Source organism: Pyrenophora tritici-repentis, chromosome 6, assembly GCF_003171515.1.
Source record: "Pyrenophora tritici-repentis strain M4 chromosome 6, whole genome shotgun sequence".
NCBI classification, from domain to species: Eukaryota; Fungi; Ascomycota; class Dothideomycetes; order Pleosporales; family Pleosporaceae; genus Pyrenophora; species Pyrenophora tritici-repentis.
The window spans coordinates 327913-342751 of NC_089395.1; the positions used below are offsets into that span (position 1 = coordinate 327913).

General features: G+C 52.4%; 7 protein-coding genes across 7 annotated transcripts; 4 read left to right on the forward strand and 3 right to left on the reverse strand.

The window, feature by feature from the left end:
* Nucleotides 1-1315: 1315 nt before the first annotated feature.
* PtrM4_113770 (Tymo-45kd-70kd multi-domain protein) lies at nucleotides 1316-2772 on the reverse strand (the record flags this gene model as incomplete). The annotated part of the gene is made up of 4 exons (XM_066108101.1): nucleotides 1316-1320; nucleotides 1365-2054; nucleotides 2145-2235; nucleotides 2419-2772. 4 exons carry the CDS (start codon nucleotides 2770-2772, stop codon nucleotides 1316-1318), a joined length of 1140 nt encoding a protein of 379 aa, XP_065961286.1.
* A 1242-nt stretch (nucleotides 2773-4014) lies between these two features.
* Nucleotides 4015-5252, reverse strand: PtrM4_113780 (WD40 repeat protein; the record flags this gene model as incomplete). The annotated part of the gene is made up of 4 exons (XM_001934761.2): nucleotides 4015-4067; nucleotides 4304-4799; nucleotides 4849-5108; nucleotides 5159-5252. The coding sequence occupies 4 exons, from the start codon at nucleotides 5250-5252 to the stop codon at nucleotides 4015-4017; spliced, it is 903 nt and encodes a 300-aa protein (XP_001934796.2).
* A 45-nt stretch (nucleotides 5253-5297) lies between these two features.
* PtrM4_113790 (uncharacterized protein) lies at nucleotides 5298-5498 on the reverse strand (the record flags this gene model as incomplete). Its single annotated transcript, XM_066108102.1, has 1 exon — nucleotides 5298-5498. One exon carries the CDS (start codon nucleotides 5496-5498, stop codon nucleotides 5298-5300), a length of 201 nt encoding a protein of 66 aa, XP_065961287.1.
* Nucleotides 5499-5789: 291 nt separating this feature from the next.
* PtrM4_113800 (trafficking protein particle complex subunit 3) lies at nucleotides 5790-6575 on the forward strand (the record flags this gene model as incomplete). The annotated part of the gene is made up of 5 exons (XM_066108103.1): nucleotides 5790-5827; nucleotides 5878-5886; nucleotides 5936-6155; nucleotides 6208-6399; nucleotides 6456-6575. 5 exons carry the CDS (start codon nucleotides 5790-5792, stop codon nucleotides 6573-6575), a joined length of 579 nt encoding a protein of 192 aa, XP_065961288.1.
* A 1143-nt stretch (nucleotides 6576-7718) lies between these two features.
* On the forward strand, nucleotides 7719-9619 carry PtrM4_113810 (Med15 multi-domain protein; the record flags this gene model as incomplete). The annotated part of the gene is made up of 4 exons (XM_001934763.2): nucleotides 7719-8117; nucleotides 8172-8323; nucleotides 8377-8534; nucleotides 8592-9619. 4 exons carry the CDS (start codon nucleotides 7719-7721, stop codon nucleotides 9617-9619), a joined length of 1737 nt encoding a protein of 578 aa, XP_001934798.2.
* A 220-nt stretch (nucleotides 9620-9839) lies between these two features.
* Nucleotides 9840-10081, forward strand: PtrM4_113820 (uncharacterized protein; the record flags this gene model as incomplete). Its single annotated transcript, XM_066108104.1, has 2 exons — nucleotides 9840-9881; nucleotides 9932-10081. The coding sequence occupies 2 exons, from the start codon at nucleotides 9840-9842 to the stop codon at nucleotides 10079-10081; spliced, it is 192 nt and encodes a 63-aa protein (XP_065961289.1).
* Nucleotides 10082-12057: 1976 nt separating this feature from the next.
* On the forward strand, nucleotides 12058-14622 carry PtrM4_113830 (uncharacterized protein; the record flags this gene model as incomplete). The annotated part of the gene is made up of 1 exon (XM_066108105.1): nucleotides 12058-14622. The coding sequence occupies one exon, from the start codon at nucleotides 12058-12060 to the stop codon at nucleotides 14620-14622; it is 2565 nt and encodes an 854-aa protein (XP_065961290.1).
* Nucleotides 14623-14839: the final 217 nt, after the last annotated feature.

Genomic DNA, 14839 nt, shown 5'->3' on the forward strand with positions numbered 1-14839 from the left:
CGAATGAACGAACGCAAGACACGGATTTGTACGAATATTTTGTAACACACACAGGGACTGTGTGGTATGGAGGAGATGGTTTAGCGACGTTGTATAGATGTCTTGACGATAATGGCTAACGCTATGAATGTATATACATGTATGGATACTTCTGTATCTTTTTTTACTCTACTAATACTTGTATGTTGGGACATCAGATGAGGTACCTGTGAGCTTGAATGATATGGTGATTAATACACACTCAACCTTTTAGTAATATGCAACACAACACAACACACTTCATACCCAAATCCATCCACCGCCGCCGACATCATGGTTATTATATCACTAGAGCTTATCCACCATCAACCCCATCCACCTCAAACACCCCTTCCAGCAATATGCAACACAGCACAACACAACACAATTCGCACTCAACTCCATCTACCACAGCCGCCGCCGACATCATCGTCATTACATCACTAGGACTCTTCCACCTCCACCACCGCCATCTACATCATCACGTAACACAACCAACCCATCACAAAAACGATACCCCTTCCACCCCACCACATCCCCCCAATCCCTCCACCACCACACCCCACAGCTTCCCTACCCAGCACATGCCACACACACACGCACATGCAAAAACCACCACCCACAATGACGTAAGTGAAACCGCGCAGGCCCTTGAAACGCGTTTCCTCACTTCTGAGACAACCGCGGTTTATGCGAGATTTTTGGTTCCTCTGGGTACTTTGGGAGATTGTCGGTATGTCGGTGAGTTCGGTGAGTTCGGTGACTTGGGTAGGTGTTCTGGGAGATTGTCGGATGTCGGTGTGTTCGGGGCGGGCGAGATTGGAGGGTTTGCTAGAGAAGGGGGGAGGGGTAGGGATGATGCTTGGGGAGATGCTTGGGGGGAATGGGAAATAGGGATGTGGAGGGGAGGGCGGTGAAGGAAAATAGAAGTGAAGGGATAGAGGAAGAGAGGGTAGAGGGAAGATGGGGAGAGGGGGATGGTAGGTATGTGGTTGAATTATGAGTATGTTCAAGATGCAGAACGCTGGAAATGCTACATGGAAGTAGACAATGAGCAAGACATGAGGTAGACAGAAAAAAACACAGATACAAGACCACGCTTTTACACAGTTAGTCCCTCCCTCATCCAGCTTTTTATACAACACCCACACACTCACCCTCAACCACACTCTCACCAACTCTTAACACAAGAAAACACAAAAATGCCTCAACAGTGATGATGGATAAAAGAATATCAGAGAAAAAACACCCTTAACGGCGTCATCTTCTAACAACCCCCTCCGGCACCTCCCCAGCCCTAACCTCACTCATCGCAAACCCCGGCCTCCACGCAGGATGAATCTCACTATACGCCTCCGCAACGGGCGCCGTACTCCGCGCTTCAGCTTCAAGAATATAACTAACGCCGTCTTCGGACGCATAACTGGGTGGTCTAGGTCCCATGTCTAGTTCCTCTGCCTCATCTACATCGCCGCTGGGGGCCGCAACAGCACTACCCCTCGTACTACCGCCGCTACTGGCGAGAGGAGAGGAGCGAGGAGCACCCCCGGTTACAGACCCATTCCTACTAGTCACAGACCCATTCCGCGACCCACCACTGCCGATGTTACTCGACATGGCACTCCCCCGCATACTCCCCGCCGCTGCGCCGTCAACACGCTGCCAATGCAGCAGATCCGGATTCACCCTAACACTGCTCCTCCACAGCCCATACGCCGGCGGCGGCGGGGGCACGAGATCCTTCTCCGGGTCGGCAGCGTCAACAAGGTCGTTTTCGAGATCTGCGGCTGCGGCCTCCTCGTCGCGGCGCAGGTGCACGCGGATGGGCACGACGGGCTGGAAGCCCTCGGAGGGGTTGGCGATGGAGAGGGAGAAGGCTGGGTTGTTTGGGTCGGGCGGTGGGGGCGGGTTGAGGATTAACATGCACAGGCGGATGAGGGAGTGGCAGAAGAAGATTGTGATTGTGAGCAGGACCATTATGAAGAGGATGTGGATTTCTTGGCCGAGGTCGCTGTTTGTTAGGGCTATTGCTAGGTCTGTGGGTGTTTGTTAGTATCAAACTTCTTGTTGTGGGGGGTGGGGAGTGAGGGGGATGTTTTTTTTTGTTGGAGGAAAAGGGGACTTACAGATTGCGAGAATGGTGATGAGAAAGGTACCAGAGATTATACATGCGATTAGTTTCCCCCGCGCGGCCGAACCTCGCACGGCTGTGTCTCGCTGGTTTCGACGTCGTACCCATCCTCTGGTTCCGGTGCTGGATGTGGAGCCGGAGCGTTGGTGGTCCTCGGGGTGCTGTCTTCTTCGGTGCCTTCGTCGTCGTTGTCGTCGACGTCCATTGATGTCGTCTGCTAGTTGTTGAATCTCTGGGTCTGCAAAGCCATCCGTCTGTGGTAAGGGTACATCTGCGGGATGACGGGCGTAGACGGTGGTTGGTTCAGAAGTTTCCTGGATGGCGCCAATGTAGGAGCTTGCGCTGTGGTCGGCAGTGGGAGGGGATCCTGGCTCTTGCTGCGCGTCGTGAGATGGGCGTGGTGGTTCATTTGGGTTGGGTGATCGGTTCCAGAAACCTAAAAAGGGCGTTTTTGGTGTTGTGGTGTTGTTTGTAAGAGCAGGTGATTGCGAGTAGACGGATGATCCATTGACCGTTGTCCGTACATTGCTTCGCAAGGCGCCGAACCGTGACGGCGACTGTGTAGGTGGCGAGGCCTCGAGGTCCGAGTTTGTTTGTGGCGACCACGCAAATAGGGCTGGCATGGTGGGAGGATGCTGAATATAGCGATGGAAGTATGTGTTGATGTCCAGAAATACACGTTCACAAGCCCCAAAGTGCTATCTTGGGTACACCCTGTTGCCTTATAGCAAAGCGTCTCCCGTGCTCAATGCGACAAGAAAGCTATTATCTTGTGATGGATGATATAGCGGCGAATGAGCGGACAGTGCTGCTCGCTCATGCAGAGAGACCTCGTGGCCGCAAGCGAAACAAGACAGAAAGTATGGAGTCGAAGGGTAAACGACTGGACCTGGGCTTCCCTCGCACGACTTTTGGGGTGAACTGTTGGCTATACCTTTTCCACCTGTGTCGAAACCGGGACCCCCTCCAAGTTCCCGCCAAACTGTTATTATTGTAAAAGAAAGAAAGCGTATGTGTCGAAAGGGCAGAACCAGAGGGCCGCCTGGGCCAAACAAAGACAAAAGAAGGATTAGACGCGAAACAAGCAGAGCACAGCACCGCTACCAATTACCAGCGAGTCTGGGGAATGAGCAAGAGAACCATGATAGTTGAAGGAGAGGGAGTAGGCCGCGCAGTCACACCAACAACAGGTGTGTGGATAGCAAAGGATAGTCACGAGCGAGCGAGCATTGAGCGCCAGGAAATTCCGCGACGATTAGCGTCGCAGGCTAAGATCGCACTGAGGGTGAAACACAGGTCGCTCCTCCTTCAGCGATCCTCCGCGTGTCACGGACCGCGTTCGTGTAGGTGGGTGCGTCAGATCTGGCCTTCTTTGGAGCGGTTGGCCATGGTACGGCTATTGACCGGTACATGAGTGGTTACGCCGTGGTTGGCTCGGGTCAAAACATTATGAAACGCACATCCCAATCAAGCCAACAGACCTCCTTGACAGCGCCTGCACGCCGCAAGGCTGCAAGTGATTAGCATGCCACGCACATTATATATCAGCATAACGGACGCGTCGTCTGTAATCTTATTCCGTCGATGCTCATCTGCTATGATTTTCGTCTAGCTTTGCACACGGATGTATATAATCGCGATTCTCCGACGTCTTCCCGAATCCTGACTTCCTCGTTTCGGTGCGACATTGACATTGTACATGCGACTCCAAACCCTGTCAAGAGTCGCACCGGCGTATCCAGTCTATAAACGGCGCCTTGTGACGTGACGTCTCTGGGGCCGGAACCTACTCGGGCCTTTCTCCAGCTTCTTGCGCCGATCTCTTCGAGTCAAAGTTGCGTAGCACAATTGCTTCACCTCTGCCTTCACTTACCTAGCTCTCCTACCATGAGTTTGCGATCCGAAGATGCGGAGAGCACTAAGAATTGCCAAGTCAGCCTGATGTTCCTCCTGGTAGCGGTGAGGATGCTGAGACGCTTGGTCTCCGCTGCCAATGTTGCCAATGATGCCAATGTTGCAATATCCTCTCCTTTCCGCCTCAAGCGCGCAGGCACGCGACAGTTGAAAGCTTGAAAAACGGAGAGGCGGGGAATTAAACGCAGCATGCGTTCCAGAAGGATTGGATGAAGCAGAAGAAACTTGGATTCAACTTACAAATCGGTTCACCGAGCGGATGGAAGCGAACGTCGTTGACAGCACCTCGGTGACCAGGCAACTTGTTTAGAAGCTTTCCTGTACGCGTCTCCCAGATGGCGACGCTTTGGTCTCCACTTCCCGCTGCAATCTTCTCGCCCTTGGGGTCCCAGCTTGCCTTTAGAAGGTTGCGCTCCTGGCCGGTCGGCGCTCCATCGTATGTCTGAATGCGCCGGTCCGCAGGCGCAAAAGGTCTCACATCCCACGTCCGTACCGTCGAATCATGTGCGTTGGAAAGTAGGGTTTGGTTGTCTGGCGACATTTGGAGTGAGGTGACGGTGTCGGTGTGACCAAGCAGTGTGTACGTAACCGCTTGTTTCCGAAGGTCCCAGACCTTGATGTCGTTGTCAATGCCGCCGGTGAAGAGCTCGTTGCCGGCTTCGGCCAAGCATATGGCCGTTATGGGGAAATCCGTAGGGATGAAGGTTACCGCATCCTTGGTTCGTGTGTCCCAGATCTGTTGGTCTTGTTAGCGAAAGTTTATAGGGTCTGGGATACCTGCTCACCCCGATATAGCCGTCATCTGAGCCACTGACGAGCATCTCCTCACCGCGCTTGCTCACGTCCATGCAGTTGATGACCTCTTCGTGACCTGGGTGTCTCCGTATCCTCTCGCCAGTCTCTACATCCCAACTTGCTAGATACATGTCTGCCGAGGCGGAGAATAAGACCTTGGAGTCGCGCGACCAGTGGAGGTCTAGTACTGCCTGTTTGTGTCCAGTGAGGATGCCGTAATTCTCGCAAGACCCAGAACTGCGCCAAAGTACTATTCATAATCAGCGCAGGCCTTTTGCACAACTTTCCAAGGCGACTCACATATTGACCGGTCCATGGATCCAGAAGCTATGTACTGTCCGGTTGGGTCGAATCGGGCTGCGAAGACTTCACCAGAATGGCCTGTCAGCTCCATGACGGGCGACTGCAGCGCGCTGGTACGCGACTCCTACAGTACCTGTCAGCGCATGGCAACTTCAGCTATGGTACTCATAAAAGATGCTTGATTGTGACATACCGCTTGGATGAGGGCGCCATTTGCGCGCGAACCATTCACTACAGCTACAGCAGAGCTTCCCGCGAGGTTCGCGTCCGACTTTGTGCGCTTAACCAGCTGACTGGTGCCGAATGCTTCGTGCGCAGGTCGCTTTTCCTTGGACATGGCGACGGGTGCGTGTTGATGGGTTTTATTTGTGGTGGGGTCTCGTGGTGTTCAAGTTGGTTGGAGCTGCTATCATGGTCACGGTTTCTACGTAAACTTTCCTGCAAGGCGGATCTACGCCAAGCTATATCGACTCCACCGCCCGAACCCACCCTCCGCATGCTTCCCGACGCCAACAACACCTCCCCAAAGTAGCGAGCGCATATAACCTAACCCTACCCCGCATTTACAGGACCCTTTATTCTCGGGAAGCCAGGTACATTGGGGCAAGAGACTAGAACAGCCGCTCTCATGGCTTCGTCCACCAAAGCAGCCCGTCTGGGCGAGGAGTGAGCTCCACATGCTAGCAGTTGCTTTGAGATGTGCTAATACACGTTAGAGTATGGAAGTAAGTCCTGCGCATGACTTCCTGAAGCGACTTGTTCTGACTCTCCAAGGACTCGAGTGGACAAGGTCAGCGCTGAGCTCGTCACCCTTACCTACGGCACCATTGTTGCGCAACTGTGCAAGGACTACGAATACAACTACATTGATGTCAACAAGCAACTGGAGCGCATGGGCTATAATATCGGTATACGGCTGATTGAAGACTTCCTCGCAAAGTCAAGCGCGCCTGCTTGTACAAACTTCCGGGAGGTGTCCGAGATGATCTCAAAGGTACTTCTGCTCATATATATAATGCTGCGCCCAGGCTGATGCGCCAGTAAAGGTCGGATTCAAGATCTTCCTCAATATCACACCGACGATTACCAACTGGTCAAGCGATAACAAGCAGTTCTCCCTCATCTTCGAAGAGAACCCGCTTGCCGACTTTGTGGAGTTGCCCGACGATGGCCGCGCACAGGACGAGCTGTGGTTCTCCAACATATTGGTCGGTGTGCTGCGTGGCGCATTAGAGATGGTACGTCTGTGTCGTGTTATACTGGGCGAGGGATGATATGTGCTGATACAGACTAGGTACATATGCAGGTGGAGGCACACTTTGTCAGCGATGTCCTACGGGGCAACGACACTACAGAGATGCGGATATCCTTGGTCCGCTACATTGACGACGAAATGCCACCCGACGATGAGTAAGAGCAGACATGGGGCAAGGCGTCTTCAAGACATGGCCACGGGTGAAGGAACAGGTACAGTACGAGGGACGAGGGAGAGGAACAGCGCTACCAACGAGACAGCAACATGCGCAGAGCAGTATCCGCCAAGCAGTTGCAAGGCGGTTGTAGGGCTCGTCGAAAGCGTATAGTATGTCAGATTACTCTTGGCATATTACAATGCAGTAACAAAATAGAATTGCGCAATTGAAAGCAGTCCAGGGGGAGGCAATTGCACTGCTTGGAAGCGTGTGGTTGTAGTTAGTAATGCAACTATGTGGTTGTGGATGGGTGCGCTGACAAGGACGGCAAAAGTGCCAGTGCCAGTGCATCAGAGGCGGCCATCTGCTGCAACTGTTGGGACAGCCGTCGAGGTCGCGTTACATGCATGCCCCACCAAGCTGGTAGCCCCCGTGGATGTCGGGGTGCATGCCCTGAGCATCACGACACCTCAAAATGTTGCCACGGTCATGCATCTTTATTTTGCTGCATTTCGTGGCAAAAGCAAATGCAGGAATCGTGATGGTAGGCGTGTCTCGGTGCGCGATGGGGGAGGCTGGAACATGATCGCAAATCACGTGGCTTGCACCTTGGCGGCGCACTGAGCGGCCGCACTTCCCCTCGTCTTCTTGGTCATAAACTTCGCCCAACTTCAGTACTTCTCATCTGCGCCGTCCATCTAGACGCGCCCCATCGCGCCGTCGTCTTGCCGTCTACCGTCCGCCGTCGTTGTTGTCGTGATCCCATCTCTTGGCAGATACCCCCTTCACGCTAACCCCCGACCCATACCGTGCATCAGCCGCCGCCTTTTCATCGCGACACCGTCCTCCTCCGGCAAACCAACATCTCTGCCGCCTGCCCTTTGCGCGACGTGACGGTCCTCAGTTTGCCCACATCGCCCATCGCCCATCATCCTTGGCACGCCGCCCCCGCCCCGACACCGAAACCCGCGGCGGCGACGTTCCATGCTGGTGTAGAGGCTCCGACAGCACTGAGGTGCACGACACATCGCGTCCATTACCACGACCGCGCACCCATCGCTAACCCCCCACCCGTCCCCCGCGCCCAAGCCACGACCACAGCTGCTTCCTTCGCGATGCAGAGCTCTCAGCAGCACATGGCGCACATGGCTGCCATGAATGCGAACAACAACGGCTCCGTCGATAACACGCCCATCATGGGCAACATGGCGCATCCCAAGCGCATGGGCACCGACCCCACCGAAAAGCTCAATACGTACATCTACGACTACTTTCTGCGCAACAAGCATCTTGACCTGGCGCGCGCCATGCTAAGCTGCGACCTGAAGATGTTGACCGAGAAAGGCAGCCCCGGCAACCGGCCCAACGGCGTCGACTCGATCGACCAGATAGAAGACCTGCCCTTGCCCCAGCTGCCCCCAGGCCAGGTTGCTGACAATTCCTTTCTGCTCGACTGGTGGGTTCAGTTTTGGGACATTTACATGGCCAGTAAGCCGCGCAACACGGCCTCGAAGAACGCGAACCAGTATCTTAGCCACAACCGGGTATGTATAGTGCACAATCATGTGACAGTAAGTAGACACTGACGCCCCAAACAGAATCTTGGCCACATGCAGAATGAGCAAAGGAACCAGCGCATGATGATGAACAGCAATATGAATGCTCAATATCAAATGATGCGCAATGGGGGCATGGCCAACGGCACCCAAACCGACCTCAAGCGGACCGCAGCCATGAACAACAACCGACCGTACGTGCCCGTGAAATTAATCCTGAAGTAACCCAATTGCTAACCCTCAGCAGAACCGGCAACCCCATGGCCGGAATGCAACCTATGAAAAATCCAAACATGATGGCTGCCAACATGCAGCGCGACGGCTCAGGCATGAACGGCCAGCGGCCGCAATCGCCAGGGTCCAACGAGAATGCTCCGTCGCCGAATAAGCGCCCCCGCGTTGACGGTACGTCATTTGTCCTACCCATCTCCCTCCTACAAACTAATGCATTGCCCTCCACAGGTGGCATGAATGCCGGGAACATGCCCAACCAACAATTCAACGAGTTCATGCCGCAAGGCCCAGGTGCGCAGCAGAAGAACATCGAGGTATATGCCCAAAGTTTGGCCCATCAACACAGAGTGGCAATGAGTAACACTTCGTCCCCCCAGGGTATGAACTCTGGCATCCAAGGTTCCCCAATGGCCCAGCCAGGTCTCGACGGCCAAGAAAACATGTTCGCTGGCAACGGCCCGCGTCCCAACAATGTTCCTCCCAATCCTCCAGGCGCGCCTCAGCAAGGCGGCAACCACGCACTCCAGGACTACCAGATGCAGCTGATGCTGCTTGAGCAGCAGAATAAGAAGCGGTTACTCATGGCTAGACAAGAGCAAGACAACCAATCTGGACACCCTCAGCAGGGCGTCATGGGCGGTCCGGGCTTTGGGGCTGCCATGTCACCTCAAGGCAGCAGAGCCGGCGGTCCATCGCCCAACCCGTCCGACCAGATGAAGCGAGGTACACCAAAGCTTGGCCAGCAAGCCCTCCCTGGCTCACCAATGCCTGAAGGAGTCATGGGCCAGCAACGTGGCTCCCCTGCGCCCAACATCAATTTTGATCCCATGACTGCGCCTCCCGGGATGCCTCCGCAATTCTACCCCCAGATGCAACAGAACAACCCCATGGGCATGCGGCCCCCGAGCTCACACCCCCAGGCACCCAACTTTAATGGCGGTCAGCAAATAACGCCTGCACAAATGGAAGCCATGCGCAACGGCCAGATGCAGCAGCAGAATGGCGCTGTGTGGCGTGGACCTCAACCCAACATGATGCAAGGCGGCCAGCAAATGGGAGGTCCCATGGGCCAAACCCCTCAACAGCGTCAGATGCCACCGCCCCCAGCGCCTACCAACGAACAACCACGGCCAGAGCCGTCTCCGTCAATCTCCAACCAAGCACCACCCACGCCATCGCAAACAAACAAGGCCAACCCCAAGAAGAAGCCAACCAAGGATGCCAAGGTACGTTCGTCACTTTCTTTTCGCCCCTGAGCAACGTTGATATTGATTGTAGAAGCCCGCAAACAAGAAGGGTGCGAATACAGGTTCAACTCCAGCAACAACAAACGGCGAAGAGCCTCCCACACCGACAACCTCCACCCCTGTGGCTCCAATCACGCCCGTTCACAAGCAATCGTTTAACCAAGGGCAAAACGGACAGCAGCAGCAACAACAGCAGCCCGTGCAACCACAGCCTCCATCTGACCAGCCCATGGACAATGGCGGCCCACCGTTTGGTAACATTGATAACGACGTAAGTTCTTGATTGTCTCCATCTATATTCGTCCGCTAACACGACGATAGCCCAATGGTTTTGACCTTGGCCTCAATTTTGGCGATGACAATGGCGCGCTGGAAAACTTTGACTTTGACTCCTTCTTGCACACAGGCAACGACAACGATGGTTTTGGCGCTATACCTGATTTCGATTTTGGCAATACTACAGAAGTATAGGTTGTTGTTGCTGTTGCGTGTGTGTTGGTTGAGCAAGTTTGGTTGGTGTGGCTTTTGGAAAACCAAAAACTGTTTCATATACCCGTCTTTTTATCGACCTCGATCGCTTTCTCTCTCCCTCTCTCGCTCTCTCTCTCTTCCACTCCCAATCTCTCGCTCCTTCTCTTCCTTCTTCTCTCTTATTTAGGAGCGCGGCCATTCCAACTGGGTTGTTTGTTGGCCTGTCCGAGGAAGAAAAGGAGAGAGGGGAGGTGGTTTGGGACAGAAGGAAACTACTATTTATATAACACACATGTGTGGGCTTTACAGTTGGGAAACTCCTTGTTTTTCTTTGACGGGCGTTGATCTTGTGTGTCTCTGTGTGTAAGGGCGCGATATAGCTTGAGGGTTTTTTTTGAAATGTGTTTTGTGTTTTTGTTTCTTCCTTATACTTACTACCATTTTGTTTTTGGATGTTTCTCTGATAACTTACTACTACCCTACTCTCCCCCCTATCATACACGCATCATCATCATCTCGAGCTTGAGTTTGAGTGTTTGAAGAGCAACGGCATGGTTATATACTATTATTTATATATTAGTATGGAAAACTTATTTACACCCTGTTCTCTTTTTTTGGCATTTGTTTGGCATTTATATATGTGTCCACATCCATTCACTTTGTATGACTTCAAGTCGGTTCCCTTTTCTACACGCTTGTTTACTTGCTTTGTGCGGTTTGTTTGTGTTTATTCGCCTTTTTCTTGTTTTCCTTGTTTTTGTTTTTGTTTAGTAATACGTCCCTAAAACGTCATGTATGTCTATATATGAGGAAATGTTTATGGGAATCTTTCTGTTTTTTGTTTTGATGATGTGGTGGGATAGTTTGTGGGAGGCGGTAGGGAGGGTTATACCAATATTACTTGCTACTTTTTTTGATAGGTTTTTGTGTGTTTTTGCGTGTATGTGTGTGTGGGAGAGGGAGAGAGACGGAGAGACGGGTGTAGAGAGAGAGGGAGAGAGCAGTGATCGGAATGGTCTGGTCTGACTTGGTCTTGGTCTGGTCTAGACCGCCAAGACTTGGTCTGGTCTGGCGATTTTTTGAGACCGTGGTCGGACCGGTCTAGATGATCGGACCGGTCCGGCTATAAATAGGTCCACGTGACTAGATCTTAGACTAATCTAGCCAGAAAATTTAGCACAATATGAGTCATTAAGATCAAGGTAAGTCTTCTACTTACATAGAACAATCAAGTCCTTAACAACCTACTTATATACTATTGTTATGGAGCCTTCAACACCAACCTCACCGTCCCCATCGAATATTATAAGACTAGATTTAACGTCTCTTACTCCATCTCCTATCCCCACGTCATCACCCACCCCTATACTATCACCCACTCCTATTCAATATCACGAATCTCCAGATGAGTTCGTGCAGGGCGGTATCACGTACGTGAAACGTGCAATAATTGCAAGGAAGGATTTCCGTCAAGGTACATCACACATCTGGAAGTACGGACTCCAATACATTCGAGATAGCGATAAGAAAGAGGTGTATTACTGCCATGAGTGCAGGGTTGGGAAGAGCAAGCAAGAGTTGTTTGCAGACTTTCCAAAAAGCAAGTTGACTTGGATTACTTGCTTGACTTGCTTGGTTTAAACCAAGCAAGCAAGTCAAGTAAGAGCTGGGCAGCTAAGCAAGCAAGTCAAGTCAAGATACTTTGCTTGCTTGGCTTACTTGGTTTACTTGGTTGTTTTAGCGTTACTGTGATGAGGGTGCTAAAACTGCTGTACGGTAGATGTCGCGATGGTTTTGAAGTGTTGCAGTTGCCTCGGTTGAGTCCCAAACAGGCTAAGCGGCTATCAAATAACGTTAGCCTTAGTCTAGCGCATTGCTCCAATCTCGACGTACGCCTGTCTAGAAGCCTATCGCAATGCAGTATCCCCTATAGCAACGCGTTTTCCAGTGATTTATACTGCCCTGATACCCCCAATATGGCCAAACGTCGCCTACCACAAACTTCTGCTCGGAGCAAACGTACGAAAGTAGCCGCTGCCACCAACAACGTCGCCTCAACTCCTGAGGCTTCACCTGAGCCTGCATCTAAGCCTGCATCTAAGCCTAGACCTCAGCGTCGATCACCTCGCAAAACCCTAGCTGCCGCAAGCCAGGCTAACGCCTCGCCGCCAATACCTACCTTCGAGTTGCAGTTCTTAGAGTCGCAGGCGGAGGCTGAGATTGTCGCGCCCACCGAGGGCAGCCGAGCTGGCACGGTGGCTACAACTGAGGCTGGAGAGGGTGGTCAGGATGAGACAAACAGCGCACTAGTTGAGAACTTTGACGGCATTGACTGGGCACGTTTACCTGATTTTATCAAGCCATTGGCGCGTTCTAAGCGCCCAAAAAGTTGGATCTTTCAGTATGGCTACCGCGTTGTTGAGCGCCATGCTACATCTCGAATCTGGTTTGTGTGCAAGTACTGCCATGTACACAAAACTATCGACGCTGGCCGTGGTGGTTTGTTTAACATTACTCAGGCTACAACCTCAGCAGCCACCCATCTCAGCCAACCAAAGCCTGGCCACAACCTTACGAAAGATGGCCCAAAGTTAGCGCAGAGAGCTCGAGGCCAGCTGTCGTTGCGGCAAGCTTTTGACGCTGGTTTAGACGTACAACAAAACACTGCTAACGCGTTTGGAAACTTCGACGTAGAGGGCTTTCGAACAGCCACTGTCATGTGGCTTGTTAACCGAAACCACCCGCTCAGCGAACTTACGACGCCTGATTTTAGAGAGATGATGAGATTTGCCAACCCAGAGGCAGAGGCAGCGTTGTGGGTAAGTAATACCAGCGTTTCTACCTTTGTGATGAGGTTGTTCCGGTCTATACGACCGCAAGTTATCGACACCCTGTCAGGCTCAGTAAGCAAAATACACGTAAGCTTTGATGGCTGGACAACAAAGGGTGGTAAACGTGGCTTCTTTGGAGTAGTCGCTCACTTTGCCGACGCAGCTGGAATAATACGAGACTTACCAATCGATCTGCCTGAGCTCGCTGGCGCCCACACCGGTGAGGCTATTGCCAAAGCTATCTCGACGACGCTCTCAGCATACGGAATAACAAGCGACCGATTAGGCTATTTTGTACTCGACAACGCTACCAACAACGACACTGCGATCGCCGCGCTCGCGCGCGAGTACGAATTTGAGTCCGCTCACCGGCGCCTCCGCTGCAGTTGTCACACGCTTAACCTCATCGGCCAGGCTATTATATTTGGCACCAACAAAGACGCCTACGGCAACACTCAAGAGCAGTACAATACCGAGGAGCAGTATATGCGAGAGTGGCGGAAAGATGGCCCTATTGGAGTGCTAGTTGACGTCATCAACTATATCAAAACGCCGCAACAGTACGAGCTTTTTCGTGGCTACCAGCGCCTTGCCAACAACAACCTGCCTGCTGAAGGGCGTCTCAAAGTACTCGAGCCAGTCAAGCCTGTCGTCACTCGCTGGAACTCATACTATGCTGCTTTTGAGCGCGCTACCAAGCTTCAAGCCGCGTATAACTTGTACGCTGAGCATCATATCAATAGGGTTATCCTTGAAGATGCGCACGCTGCGCAGCGGAATAATAAGCGGCCCGACGCCCCAAACTGGATGAGATCAACTGGGCTCCGAGCTGCTGACTGGGCGGTGATTGCAGAGTACCAGGACTGCTTAGAGCCGCTCAAGTACGCCACAAAACGCCTCGAGGGACGCTCTAAGGATGGCAAATACGGCGCAATCTATGAGGTTATACCCGTTTTTGAGTACGTACTCAGCAAGCTTGAGGCCCGGGCGCGCCCGTTCGAGCACGTCGACTTCAACGCTCATGCCGAGGCTCCAGAGGATCACCTCAACGTCAACCTCCGCGCCGCGTGGAGCAAAGCCAACGACTACTACAACAAGCTCGACGACTCGCCCGCTTACTACGCCGCTGTTTGCCTACACCCGTACTACAAGAACTACTGCGATGTGGCGTGGGCAGACAAAGCTGATTGGCTTACTAGTGCCAACGCGTCGTTCCAACAGCTTTGGGCGGCATACAAACCTCAACGAGCACGCCAGCGGTATACAACTGCGCCGAGTAGCAACAACATAGACGAGGCAATTATTGCTATACTTAGCCGCAACAATGACCGAGAGGCTCCACTTGACGAGTTTGAGCGCTGGAAAACACAAGAGCCGCAGTGGACGCAGGAGCAGTACAACGCAGATGGAAATCCTGTCCAATACTGGATACAACTACTGCCGAAATACCCGCATTTAGCGCAGTTTGCAATCGATATCATGACTATCCCAGCATCAAGCAGCGACTGTGAGCGCCTCTTCAGTGAGCTTGGCGACCTTCTTGAACCTAAACGACGTGCTCTGGGCAGTGAGCTACTCGCAGCTCTTCAATTAGTAAGGTCATGGGTGCGAGCTGGTTATAAACCGTACAACTGTAGCGAGGCTAAGCTTTCAGATGAGCAGCTTGTAGGAGATTACAACATACTAGAGTGGAACACTGAGTTTTGGTAATTTGTATGTAGCTTAATCTCTTTGTAGTAGTCAAGTAATCCAAGTACTTGCAAGTAATACAAGCAAGTCAAGCAAGTAAAAAAATCACCCCAAGCAAGTCAAGTAAAGCCTATGTTTGAACCAAGCAAGTCAAGTTTAGAGCGGTGACTTGCTTTACTTGCTTGTTGGAAAGTCTGGTTGTTTGTCATCAATGGCACTTCTAGGATCCGGAATCACC